The 12,218-nt window shown below is 40.9% G+C and overlaps 2 protein-coding genes across 2 annotated transcripts; one reads left to right on the top strand and one right to left on the bottom strand.

The window, feature by feature from the left end:
* Positions 1–143: 143 nt before the first annotated feature.
* On the bottom strand, positions 144–8,606 carry LOC6618207. Its single transcript, XM_002042446.2, has 3 exons — positions 8,314–8,606; positions 3,807–3,992; positions 144–785 (listed from the first exon to the last, which is right to left on the bottom strand). The coding sequence occupies exons 1-3, from the start codon at positions 8,378–8,380 to the stop codon at positions 535–537; spliced, it is 504 nt and encodes a 167-aa protein (XP_002042482.1). The 5' UTR covers positions 8,381–8,606; the 3' UTR covers positions 144–534.
* A 2,476-nt stretch (positions 8,607–11,082) lies between these two features.
* On the top strand, positions 11,083–11,991 carry LOC116800216 (serine protease inhibitor 42Dd). Its single transcript, XM_032714052.1, is given in 5 exon segments — positions 11,083–11,308; positions 11,310–11,354; positions 11,357–11,678; positions 11,681–11,746; positions 11,798–11,991. Coding segments are annotated over 5 exon segments (726 nt in total). The 5' UTR covers positions 11,083–11,146; the 3' UTR covers positions 11,929–11,991.
* The last annotated feature ends 227 nt before the right edge of the window (positions 11,992–12,218 follow it).

Below are 12,218 nucleotides of genomic sequence, written 5' to 3'. Positions count from 1 at the left end.
AAAAAAGTAAAGGCGATTCCTAGAACCAAGCACAAATTTAAATTTAAAAACAGTCGCCTTTCTGCTTATTTTATTTGTTTTAAAATCCTTTTCCAATTCGAGCTATTAGCAATCCGAACAATATAATAAATCCACTTCTGGCATACCATCTAATTACGATTTATTTATATACGTTCAGGCAGCGCCCTTAGGCTCTGTCCGTTCAATTACAAATACAATAATAAAGATATTACATGATATTACATATTACAACAAAGTTAAGTGTGATCGAGTGATTTATGATGGGTGTAGAGTACTGACTACGAGTAACTGTTTGATTTTTCGTGGCTGAGGTGACCCAGTAACATTTACGCGGATGATGTCGAAAGGGTGACCCCGATGGACGGGCTTTCCCCAACCGGGGCATCCTGTTCGTCTGTGATTTGTGCAGATTCGTGAGGGCAAAGTGACTAAAACTTGTTGAAGAAATTCAGTTATGTCCGGGCTAAGCACCGAAATTCCCGGCCAGTTCAACTTCAGCCTGAAGTCCCGTAGTTAAGTCCGGGCAGATCCTTTGGCTCCTTTGCACAGCGGCAAGTGCCGGAAGGCTGCTGCCAGCAACAGGGGCAGCATGAGCAGCAGGACTCGTGGAGTGGCGCCACTGGCTCCGTTGCATCCGTCCGTGGTGCAGGTGCGGCAGTAGACGGTTTTTATGTAGGACGATGTCTGGTCATTGGCGCACTTGTCCGCCGAGTCGTCCATGTCCTCGTAAAAACAGGAACGCGAAATCACCCGCTTGCCGTAGACTGAAATTGAAAAAGGAGAGCAGTACGTTTAAAAATGTTCACTTAACTATTTTAATTAATGTCTGCTCCTTGTACGCGCATTACATTTAATTTGCGCGGACTGCATATTTGAGCCATGAATAAAACCTCAGAATGTCATTTGAAACTGCATTTCATGTCAGTGTCTAAGGCAGCAGTGAACACAAAAAATAAGTTTATAACTTTGAAAAATAATTAAAAACGTTACTTGTAGCGTAAAATTGGGATTATGGTCCATCTTATGGTCCATGGGTCCATCTGATTATTTGAGTTGGTCAAAAGAGATATTTCATTGCTTTTCTTGGGTCCCTCGGTATTGTTAGTCGAACTAAAATCCATTAAGCTGTTTCCATGGTTTTTTATGGTGATCTTTTAAGAAAGTGATTTGAGGGGTATCTGCTGACATCTTTTCACTCACTAATGTGCTCAAGGCTCCTATAGATTCCATATAATTCAGCAAGAAAAGTTCGGCCTGCGAAACACACACGATTTGCCAAATCGAAGCTGAAACTCGACGAAACTAGAGACAATTTGCAATCAGACGGCAAATGAAAAACAAAAACCGAAATCGCACAAAAAATCCAAAACAAATTGCGTGATATGTGTGTGCGCGGCAAAGAGAACAAAACGACAAACTAGCAGAAACATTTCCAATGGAATACGGCAAAAGCGAACTTTAAAAGCCGCTCGAAATGGACAGAGCTGGCCATTTTAGTGATTGGCTTAGACGGTGGACAGTGGACCACAGTCGGGCTAATAAAATTGTTGACAATTGTCGCCTTATCACGGCCGTCGCATCAAACAAGGCTCAGAACTCAGAATGCAGCAACCGCCGTGTGTGCCACATTGCGCATACGCCGCGTGCACCGCTCGCTAGAGCTGACCGGCCAAAAATTCCGCTTGGAAATTGTCGAACGCTCAGATAGCGCCATAACTTTAAATTTTAGTTAATTTAATTATTTATGAAAATGCCATTACTTCCGATGAAATCTATTATCCAAACTAAACATCTTTATTGCTTATTCTGAGTTTAACAAACGAACGTCTTTTTCTCACATCATAGAGCAGAAACCCCTTATAATGGGAAATAAATAATTGTTATTTGAAAGCTGTTCAAGTGGATCGCGCCAAAACTTGTCAGCCCAGAAAAGTTAACTTGTAAGTCGGGACATTTGTATCAGAAATTGACTTTATGTATGTCTCCCTTTGGCTCGTCGTTTCCCCCGAGAAAAAACCAGAAATAAGCTGTTGGCCGCCTGAAATGGCCATAAGCGCACTTACAACACGTTGCAAAATACTTACAGATGCCGAGCAAAACCAACGGGCTGCGGCTAATTGCTTGGCTTTATATTTTGGCATTGTTGAATACGTTTTTAATTTGAAATTTGCCAAAAAGTTATCCACTCGTCTAGCTAGGCTTCATAAGCAATTAATTTAACGGCAAATAAAAACTCAAATGGCAGCAACCAGTTGCATCGCCTAGTTGCATTTTTCTCAGACACATTCTGCCGCCATAGCCCCCAATTTTGCCCCTCATCTTGGAGTCGTAATTGAGCGCTTCACGCTGTGCAACAACTTAATTAATTTCTATGTATTTTGTGCATTTTTTCTTAGGCCGTATATTATGTATTTTGCGCATTACAAGCGCTGCTCATGTAGCTGGGGACCAAGCTCAGTCGCAGATATAGATACTCGTGTAGCGATGGCCGAGAGTCTGCAATCGCAATTTTAATTGCCAACTGCCAGGCTCAAATCTTGCAAAGACTCGGCGAACCAATTTGTAGACGCTTAATTGCAAAAATTTAATGGTGTTCATTAATTGGCCATAAGAAATTGCCCAAATGTGACTCAAGAAATCTCAGTCGCCGCTTCTGATGGTTATTGAATTGCAATGCATTAACAAGCTATTTGAATTTATGTAACACAATGGGAGTGATTGCTATCGCATATTGTTTTCCTTTTTAATACCTTTGTAAATAACCTTTGTCTATATAAACAATGATTTTTTTGTCGCTGTTTTTCGTAACTCCTGCATTTGTATTTATACGAGTATATGCACTTTTTCTATAACTATAAATTACCGCTTTTTATAGAGCGTTCAGTGAAGTTTTCCAAATACAATTGCATCATTGCCCGGGTTCATATTGTTTATTTCATTGTTTGTTCGACTGACCCACATTTAAAATCCGAGCCCGAATCGTCTGCCGGCAAATTAATTTATTCAGTGGCCAACAATGCAAAGTGAATTTAGATCAAAATGTAACGACACGGATCGCTTCACAAATTTATTTCTTGTGCCTTGTTTTTAGTTTGCTTTTCTTGTCATATGCAAATGTAGATATGCCACCAGTTGCGGACAATAACAAAAAATAACAAAACCAGCAATAAAATCGGACTTAAGATCGCCAAATCCCACAACGAAATATCACTCATACGCCCCGTTCGCCGGCTCTTTCTAAACATCAATTTGCCGCAAATTAGCGGCACATGCAACTGCGGGCCAAAATGTCGCCACTTGTTGTGGTTGTTGTTGTAGTCGTCGTTGTGGTTGTGTGGCCCCGACCAAACACCACCTGCCACGCCCCCACCAAACGCACAGCAACAGGGGCAGCTGCAGTTGCAGATCCAATTCGTTCCGTTGGCATTGTTGCTGCATTGTCGCCTGCACTTGTTTGAACCTGGTCAGGGCAATAAATTTCAATCTTGTTCGGCTCTCGGCCACAGCCGGGTGTGAGTTGCGTCGATCCAGCGATCCCCCACTGCCCACCGACAGGAATCTACAGTGCAAGAAATACCATGTGCGATTCCATGGGGTATGGTTACTCCTGAAATTTCAGGTTTGTCTCACTTTTCAAGTGTAGCTGTCCACAGACCGCACACGCGGTCACAACAATGCGAATGCAACGGCTGACCAATTATTCATGCCCGTGCTTTTCTTTTGGAGCTCCACTGTCACCGAGTGTTTTATGTGGAGCCTCCATAGGTGTGGGGGCTCGATCTCACCTTCCTGCACCAGTTTCTTGCAGACGGGCCGGGCATTCACCGACTTGGCGCCCACCGAGTAGGTGCAGTTCACGTAGCTCCAGTACCGCTGCTGCTCCGAAATGGTCTCCGGCATGAAGGGATCGTTGCAGAACTCGCCATTGGAGACGTCCGTCGAACAGCGCCAGCATCGCAGCACCGCGGAGGCTGAAATGGGTAAATGGTATCAATTAGTCGGGGGACGTTCAATTCAGATGATCTTCGGTGCATTACAGGGGAAGTCTACAAGCTAAATTTAATTTTCAAGGCATGTATTTTCCCTCAATCGATAGGAATTCCTTACTGGAAGATATATTAATCGATACATTAATCGATTCTTCAGAATTGTCAAAATAGAATTACAAAATAATCAGTTTCTTATCCGACTCTTAGTTATATAAATATAACTAAATAACATCTCTTGGTTATACCTATTTTTGTTCTAAAATATATATTTAAAATGTTTCAGTGGCTATTTTAAGCTCAAACAACCTTAAGTTGGCTCTAATTGTTCCTCAGTATTCTTGAGACCACCTGCTATAGCAATCGCAGTAAAGTAACTGACTTATTCCTACTTTCCCAGTCCATAATCGTTCCACTAATGAATCGCATCCCATCATATTCAAACGGAGTAGTCGCCCAGTCGTAGTTTCCTGCTGCGTTAGATGCCGTTGGCGGATATCTTTGAAATATTGCCGAGCCGCCACAGATTTCCGTCGGGTGCCTTTTGGCCGAGTTATTTATGCGACAGGCGATGGGGCAACTGCCTTATAAAAGTGTCAAAAAGTTCGACTTCGGCGGCTTTATGCGTGCGATTAGCCGCTGCGACTAGTGTGTAAGTAATTATTTGATTAAACTGAGCCAACGATTGTTGCATACACCGCAAAAAATATATGATTCCTGTCGTATTTTCAAAATAAATATATGTTTAGTTTCAAAAGGGATATTTCACTCTTGGTTCCAATGATACTGCTTCTTGGCTTAAAAACTCATTGACGTTAGTTAACATTTGATAAGTGAATTTGATCGCATATTTTGAAGTGTTCGTGGTTCTGAAAATGTTTGAGTGATGATGATGACTGCGGCTGTGATGGCGGCCATAAAACTCGTTTCTCTGGCCAATTTAAACGTCAAACGTTAACGTTCGGGTTAAATGCACTTAGCCAACACTTTGAGGTGCGTTTAAACGAAAGCCTAGATAAGTCGAAAGGCGGCGGAGGGGGCTGCGAGTGGGAGCGAAGAGAGGAGGGGGAAGCGGGGAAAGGCCGGAGAAGTGTGCCAACGCATTGGCCAAAAACGTGTTTTCATTTTTTTCGGCCAGCGACCGCATTTGGCCATAAACAACCAGCATAAACATTGCAATTTGCGTTCGATTCGCATTCGCATTGGCAGTTGGCAATTGGCAATTGGCAATTGAATGCAATTGAGAGCCGAAAAACTGCCGCGAAAAGCGTCGTAACCGAGATGAAAATTATAATCATTTACAATATATTGAAATTAATTGACAGCTGAATTGTCAGATCGTTTGCAGAATTGTTTATTTGCGCGTCCGTTCCAAGTCGGTGGCACTTTACTAATGGTAATGACTGTAATTCCATGGAAACTGAAAATTGATATTGTGCCTGTCAGTTTGCGTGGCTGCATTATGCCAACCGATGTGGCAGCCGCAACTGCCCCCCAAAAATGGTCAGAAACATACGAGTTTGAGTCTGAATCTGAATCCGAATCCGAATCGGAATCGGAATCGAATTTGGGCCCGAATGGTGGCCGCTAAGTGCGTAAGTATTTGTTGGACGAGATGTTTTTGCCATTGGTTTTGGGCATCGGAATTCGGCTTTAATCATCGCTGCACCAGCCAGTGGTTTATGTAAGTGAAAAAATCCGGTCTCTCTCAAATATCTAATTTAAATTTTGAAACCACTTAAAATAATTGCGCTGCTGCATAACATCGTTAAATTAAATAATGGTTGATATTTTAATTGGCAAACAGCTTACACTGCTTGCACGTTCCATGAGAGATTCCTCCTTGGTTTGTATCCCACTTTGTCAAGCCTATAAACTACACCAAGTTTATTGCCCTTCGCGACCATATAGGCATATGGAAATATGGAAGTACAGTATGTGCATATATGTATAGCCACCCGAAGAACTAGTCTTCAACAATGGGGCACACAGTTTCCCACACAGACTTTGGGTTCACATGCAATTTTTCCATTAAGGTCCAAACTTGAGGAAAACTGCCAGTTGGACTTGCAACATTTTGGACCTGCCCCCTAACGTCTATGAGCCCTACTACTCTGCCCCCAAAGGAAAAGTGTTGATTACCAGCCCCATTTCCAGATTTTCGCCCAAGACTCCCACAAACTGTCGTCCATATCGCAACGCATTTAACTTACAAACTTACGAGTGTGTGGAACCCCAATTGTGGGGTGCTTTGTAACCCTAAAAGCCAACAGAGGTTCCCTTGGAGTTGGGGCTTCGCTAGAAAGTTTCACTCTGCATTTGACTGACATGCAATCAGGGTTCGTTCAACTGCGAAATTGTCGACTGCATAGCTCGTCGAACGTTTATCAAAATTGCAGCACATTCGCGCCGAATGCCTAAATAATTAGGCAGAAAGGTATTCAGAAATTTAAGGGGATAGGCTTAGGGAGTGGTTTTATTGATGGCCTAGTTGAGTGCCAAGAGAGCCCTTGTAATGATAGAAATCTAAAAAAATATACATTTCCTAAGATTGAATTTTTACACTTTCAAAAATGCATATATTTGTTAACAACATAGACACTTATATCACTTCTATAAACATTCTGCATATAATTTGTGTATCATATGATTCTACAGATGGGGTTACTAGAAAGTATCCTACAAGTAATAAGTAATTTTATTACATTTCTGAATATATATGAATGTGATGCAAGCTCTGAAAACTTTTTGCATTCCATAGCAGAAAAAAGTTTGTTTTTATTATTCACGTTGCATTATACGGCAGAAATAGTTTGGTTTTATTATTCACGTTTGCGCAATATCCTGTCATTATTATATCTGTATTAAAGTTTTTCGCTGAAAAGTGATCTTAACTTGAAAACCTTAATAATTTTGACAAATCTAGTTAAATGCATCGGTTGCATTCAAGGGAGTCTTCGTTTTCACTTCCATATTCGCGATTACTGCGTTGTAAGTGCAAGTAAATTGCAGTGAATTAGTAAGCAACCGAATAGATTTAATTAGGCTTGTCTGAGGCAACGACAACAGCAGCGGATTATTAATTAAGACGATCTGCCGACCGAAATCGAGATCGAGGAATGACATTTAAGATTACTCGAAGGTTAAGGCTGGATATGCCTCATCAAGTATCTGAGGAGAGGATGAGCTGTTTATAATGGCTGAAATAATTGCATGTTCAGAGGAATGTGTTGATTCTGGCCATACCCTTTAATCTTGATTATTTATTTACATGTCGTTCTGGTTGATCTCAGATTAGTCATTTTTTGGGGCGGGTCCGAGTGGTCCGTGGGCTTATGCCACTCAAAGTTGTCATTTGCCACGCCCACGCAACATAAACACAAATAAACTTTTAGTTTATGACATGCCTAGATATGTGGCACGCTTTTCAATGAAGGTTGAGGTGAATTTGAGTAATTGTTGAGACTCACAATAAAAGTTATTTTATACCCCTCTTTGCGTAATGAAGACATTTCCAGAAACGAAACATTCCCCATTTTTCAACATTTTCCTCTGACATTTTTCATGGCTATTTATAATATTTTTGTTCCTCCGCATTTTTAAGGTTGAAAAAATATTTTCGTTCCCATTACGTTCGAACGTCGTGCTTTTGAAGTAAAAATAAACACGAAAGAGGTGCGGAAAAATATCGAGCAAGTGCATAAATAATAATAAATCTTGGAAATTAAATATTTTTCTCTTAAACTGCAGGTATTTCAAGTGCATTTCATCGGTCCAGACAATTGCTCTGATAATGCGGAAAACCTGAACGCTGTGCAGACAGATGGCCATGCATTAAAACAGTCTTATCAATTGGGTCAGGAATTGAAAACAATTAAGTGTAAAGTTATCACACAAGTAATAATACGTTAATGGTACTCAGTCAGGAATTTTAAATACCATTTATAATTTATTTTGTATTTTCTTATTAGAAAATAGCTATCAAAGTTCAACATATTAAATATTAAAGTAACTCAACATTGATTTATATTTCTGCATCTTTCACAACTTTGCTTTAAATACTCCACTTTAATAAGAGTTCGCCCAGCTTACATCCGCTGCCAAATACTTTAATCTGACTCAGTTTTCCCCCATTTTCCGCACAAGCGAACCCTTTAGATGTGGTTCAGTGAACTCCAGCTTGGCGTTCTGTTGCACATTTAAATGGGAAATCACGCCCACGCACTTAAGCAACTCCGTGCCCCAAGACTCCGACTGCGCTTAATTAGCTCCCATTCGAGGCGGATTCAGTGGCTTGTTAACACACCTGTATTGAAAACCATCAGCAAGGAGAAAAGGCCCAGCAAGAGGCAGCCTGTTAAACCGTAGGCCATGATAATTCCTTCTTTTTATGCGTTCCTTGGTGGAGATTTCAAGGTATATCACTGCACACAGGCACTGCACTTTAGGGGTATTTGAATTTGCCTAGCTTACGATATTCCACAATAACACTCGCCTTGCGCGATTTTCCGAACACGCATGCGACCCGTTGACAAACTGACTGCGAACTGAAAGCTGAAGCGAAGCGAACTGAAGCTGAGAACTGAGCACTGAGCACTGAACACCGAACACCGAATAGTACGCGGCAGTTGAACCAATAACAAAACGAACCCAACCCCAAACGCACGCGAGTCGCCATGAGAGAGAGATCGTTGAAGGCGGTCGAACCGACAGATTGAAAGCAAGCGATTGAAAGAGTGCCCCGCGTTCAACGAGCAGAACAATATTCGGGGCTCCCAGGGAGGCACTTCTGCTGCTCGCACTCGGATTGGGTTGAGTGGATTCGAGTGGAGCGACGCTGGGTCGGGTTTACGAGTTTACTGCTCCGCCATATAGCTGCACTTTCTTAATGGTGCCCGCAAACACTTGCAGTTTCAGAAGCAGCACAGTGGTCCCAGGTCTAAAATCGGTCTCAATCGAAGTGGATGATAGATATGCAAATATTAACTAGGGCAAAATGGAATAGGGGTAAAATAAATTTAAAATAATACCTTACCTTGTATTTTGTTCTAATTATGTGAAGCCCTCTAAACTAAAGTATAAAGTATAGTTAATCGGGAGCAAGAAGTCGAGTCGATGTGACCATATCCGTGTGTCCGTCCGCCTTTCTGCCCGTATGAACTTCGATATTCCCTATAAAAGCTACAGATTAGGAGTTCAGCCTCTAGTGACGCCGACGTTTCTTTTAATTTTATTATTTTACATTATAGTATAATATTGTTTATTTTATCCACATTCCACACATCTCAACCCACTGTGCACTGTAGCCGTTGCGTTTTGCCGGACCATTTGACGCCTAATAGGAGCCACCGTCGCCGTTTCAGTCGTCATCGTCACTCTCGTTTCACACCGACTTCTTCGACGCCGTGTTGACTTCGATTTCGCCATCAGTGTCGCCCGTCTAATCAAGTGCAACTCTCTGATAAGAGAATGCATTGGATGGGGATTATTTGGCAGGAAACGGATTAGCTTAGTCACCAGCAAATGTTGCAAGTACTTTATGCTCTTTTAATTGTATTCGGAATGTGTGGGTATTTTAAAGTTTGCTTTTATCACTTTTTCGGATGAATAAGTGCATTCGAGTCAATAATGTTTGTTTTGCGTTTGGACTATTCATTTTTTACAACTTTTTTATATGATACGAGTAAGTTTTGAAAACGTTTTATTGGAAGCTTTTTATTACCGAAGAAGAGTGGAGCCACAGCGAACTCACGATTTTGGATTGATTCCTGTCTTAAAGTACACTAACTTAATGATTTTCCTTTTATAGAGAATGTTCAAATACAACAAATAATGTAAATACCAAAAATAATTGCCTGTTATTATTTGGCGTGAACTTCATATACTTTTTCAAAGGTCAATTCTTTTCCAAAAAAACCAAGACAGGTTCACTGACAGGACACATAATTGGCTTATCACTTGTAGCTCAAGCCTGAAAAATACTAAAGAGGTTTATTTTATACCAGTCTCATGTAAGTATAACCGAAAAACTTTCCATCTCACGTAAATATAGCGCAAAACAAAATGGAAAATATACACATGTACTTGGACATAGAAAATGAGTTGAGAAAGTTCATTGTACACAAAATATGTCACTTTGCCCGAGTAAAGCCAATAAACTACGCCTCCTTCAATGGAACAGAGGGATGATAAGACAGAAACTCCTTAGTGGAGGAGGTTTGTCCACTCCAGTAGATTGATTGTTCTTCGTTAGCATATGCTCAAGCCCAAGGAAATTGGACAATGACGTGTGGGTCGCTCTGGTGCTCGTATATTCGATGATTAATCAGATTTTTACCGATTTATTGATGAATTCGTTTGTTGGCTGCAAACAAATTAGAAAATAATTGAAGCCTGCTCCGAGAAATCGATTCAAGTAGTCGGGCGTACTAAGAACTTATGTTGGTCATTATGCTGAAAGCGATTAAGGAGCAGCAATTAAGCAGAATATGTAGTGGTTAATTTAGGGGACATGGAATATTAGACTTATACATTGCCGGAAACTTTGGCTGTCTATCGAAATTATATATAATCTGATCTTGTCACGTTCTAGCATTCCCGTCAGCCAAATCTTGTTTGCTTGAACAATTTGCACCTGCTTCTCAGTAACTGACAATGGATATGGCGAACTACTGCCGAAAACAGTTCGCTTGGCTAAATAATAAACCTTAATTATAGGTTGGACGCCAAAAAAAAGTATAAAATCGCAACTCGCGCCGCTTACCATCCGAGACCATTTTGCTTACAACGTCGGTTACAAAAGCGGAAATCGGTAATTGCCTGTCTGTACAATTTTAGTTTCAGCAATTACGAACTTTATAATGTAAAAGATCCCAGCAGGGAAATAAAGTTCTTAAGTAAATAAAAGCGTTTAAGCATGAGTGTAAATTATCGTGATTCCAGAAGTCTAGACGTTCATACAGACGGACGTGTCTAGATCGATTCAGCTATGATGAATATGTAATAATAGCACCGCAGGTCTGCTTCTTTTGGCCACGTCGGTGACTTCTCGCTTTACCGACGATTTCTACCAACTTTTGGCCAAGGAAAACGCCGAAAGGAATCTAATTTGATCCCTATCGGTGGAAATCGCACTGAGCATGGCATTCATGGGCGCCAGGGCAAAGACAGCCCAAGAAATGAGGGATGTGTTGAAACTGCCCGACGACAAAAAGGAAGTGGCAGCCAAATTCAAGGATCTTCTGAGTAAGCTCGAAGGGCGCGAGAAGGTAGCCATTCTTAGTCTACCAAATCGCATATACATACGTTAACTATAAGTTCGAGCTAGTACCGGACTACAATCAGGTGTCAAATTTATCGAGCTGGCCTACAGAAATTCAAACCTTTCCATGGTCATTTATCTACCGGACAAGGCCGATGGTCTAGCAGAGTTGGAGAAAAATATGGTTGGATTCACTCCGAAACTTATCAATATTAATGTGCATCTAAGGTTTCCCAAGTTTAAAATCGAATTCTTCGCTCATCTAGAGCCAGTTCTTATAGCGGTGGGTATTTACAGATCCTTCTTGGTACACCCTTAGAATCACAGACTTAACTTATATATGGTCATACAAGATGCGTTCAGGACATCTGGTGACTTCAATGATTTGGTCGCGAACAGTGGGGCTTATGTGGGGGCGTCGTTCATAAGGCGTTCCTGGCGGTTAATGAGGAAGCTTCTGAAGCAGCGGCTGCAACAGGTATGTACTCGATTGGCCTCTAATACAATTCTAAAATTTCTTTTTCGGCAGCTGTAATTTTTAAGTATAAAAGCTATCGGTTCCCGCCAATGGATTTTAATGTCAATCATCCATTTGACTATGTCATTCGCGATGCGGAAACCATTTACTTTCAGGGCCACTTCGTAAACCCGGAACGATAAAATGTACTTTATTAATTGTTTTTTTATATACAACGCTTTTGGCTGAAGCTGATAAAATACATATACCAGATTAGTAAAAATATGTTAAACTTTATTTATAATTATACTCCATATTAAAGGGAATGGTGTTTCGGGGTTTATCCTTTTGGAGAAGGTCTAGAAAGTAGTGAGTACCTTATTACCTTTATTATGGGTCTTATATTTAGTCAATGTATAAGCCATTTGATAAGATCGTAAGAAGGGAAAATAGGAAAATTGTAATCACGTAAAGGGGAAATATTTTACCCGAT

This window comes from Drosophila sechellia, chromosome 2L, assembly GCF_004382195.2.
Source record: "Drosophila sechellia strain sech25 chromosome 2L, ASM438219v1, whole genome shotgun sequence".
Taxonomy (NCBI): Eukaryota; Metazoa; Arthropoda; class Insecta; order Diptera; family Drosophilidae; genus Drosophila; species Drosophila sechellia.
This window is presented reverse-complemented; position numbering and strand designations above follow the sequence as displayed.

What these genes read in the sequence shown, in the direction of transcription:
- LOC6618207 (XM_002042446.2), bottom strand. Translation starts at nt 8,380, where the DNA reads ATGGCCTACGGTTTAACAGGCTGCCTCTTGCTGGGCCTTTTCTCCTTG. An exon ending in GCTGATGGTTTTCAATACAG is followed by an intron (nt 3,993 to 8,313) that starts GTGTGTTAACAA and finishes TACCCATTTCAG; the next exon opens with CCTCCGCGGTGCTGCGATGC. An exon ending in CAAGAAACTGGTGCAGGAAG is followed by an intron (nt 786 to 3,806) that starts GTGAGATCGAGC and finishes TTTCAATTTCAG; the next exon opens with TCTACGGCAAGCGGGTGATT.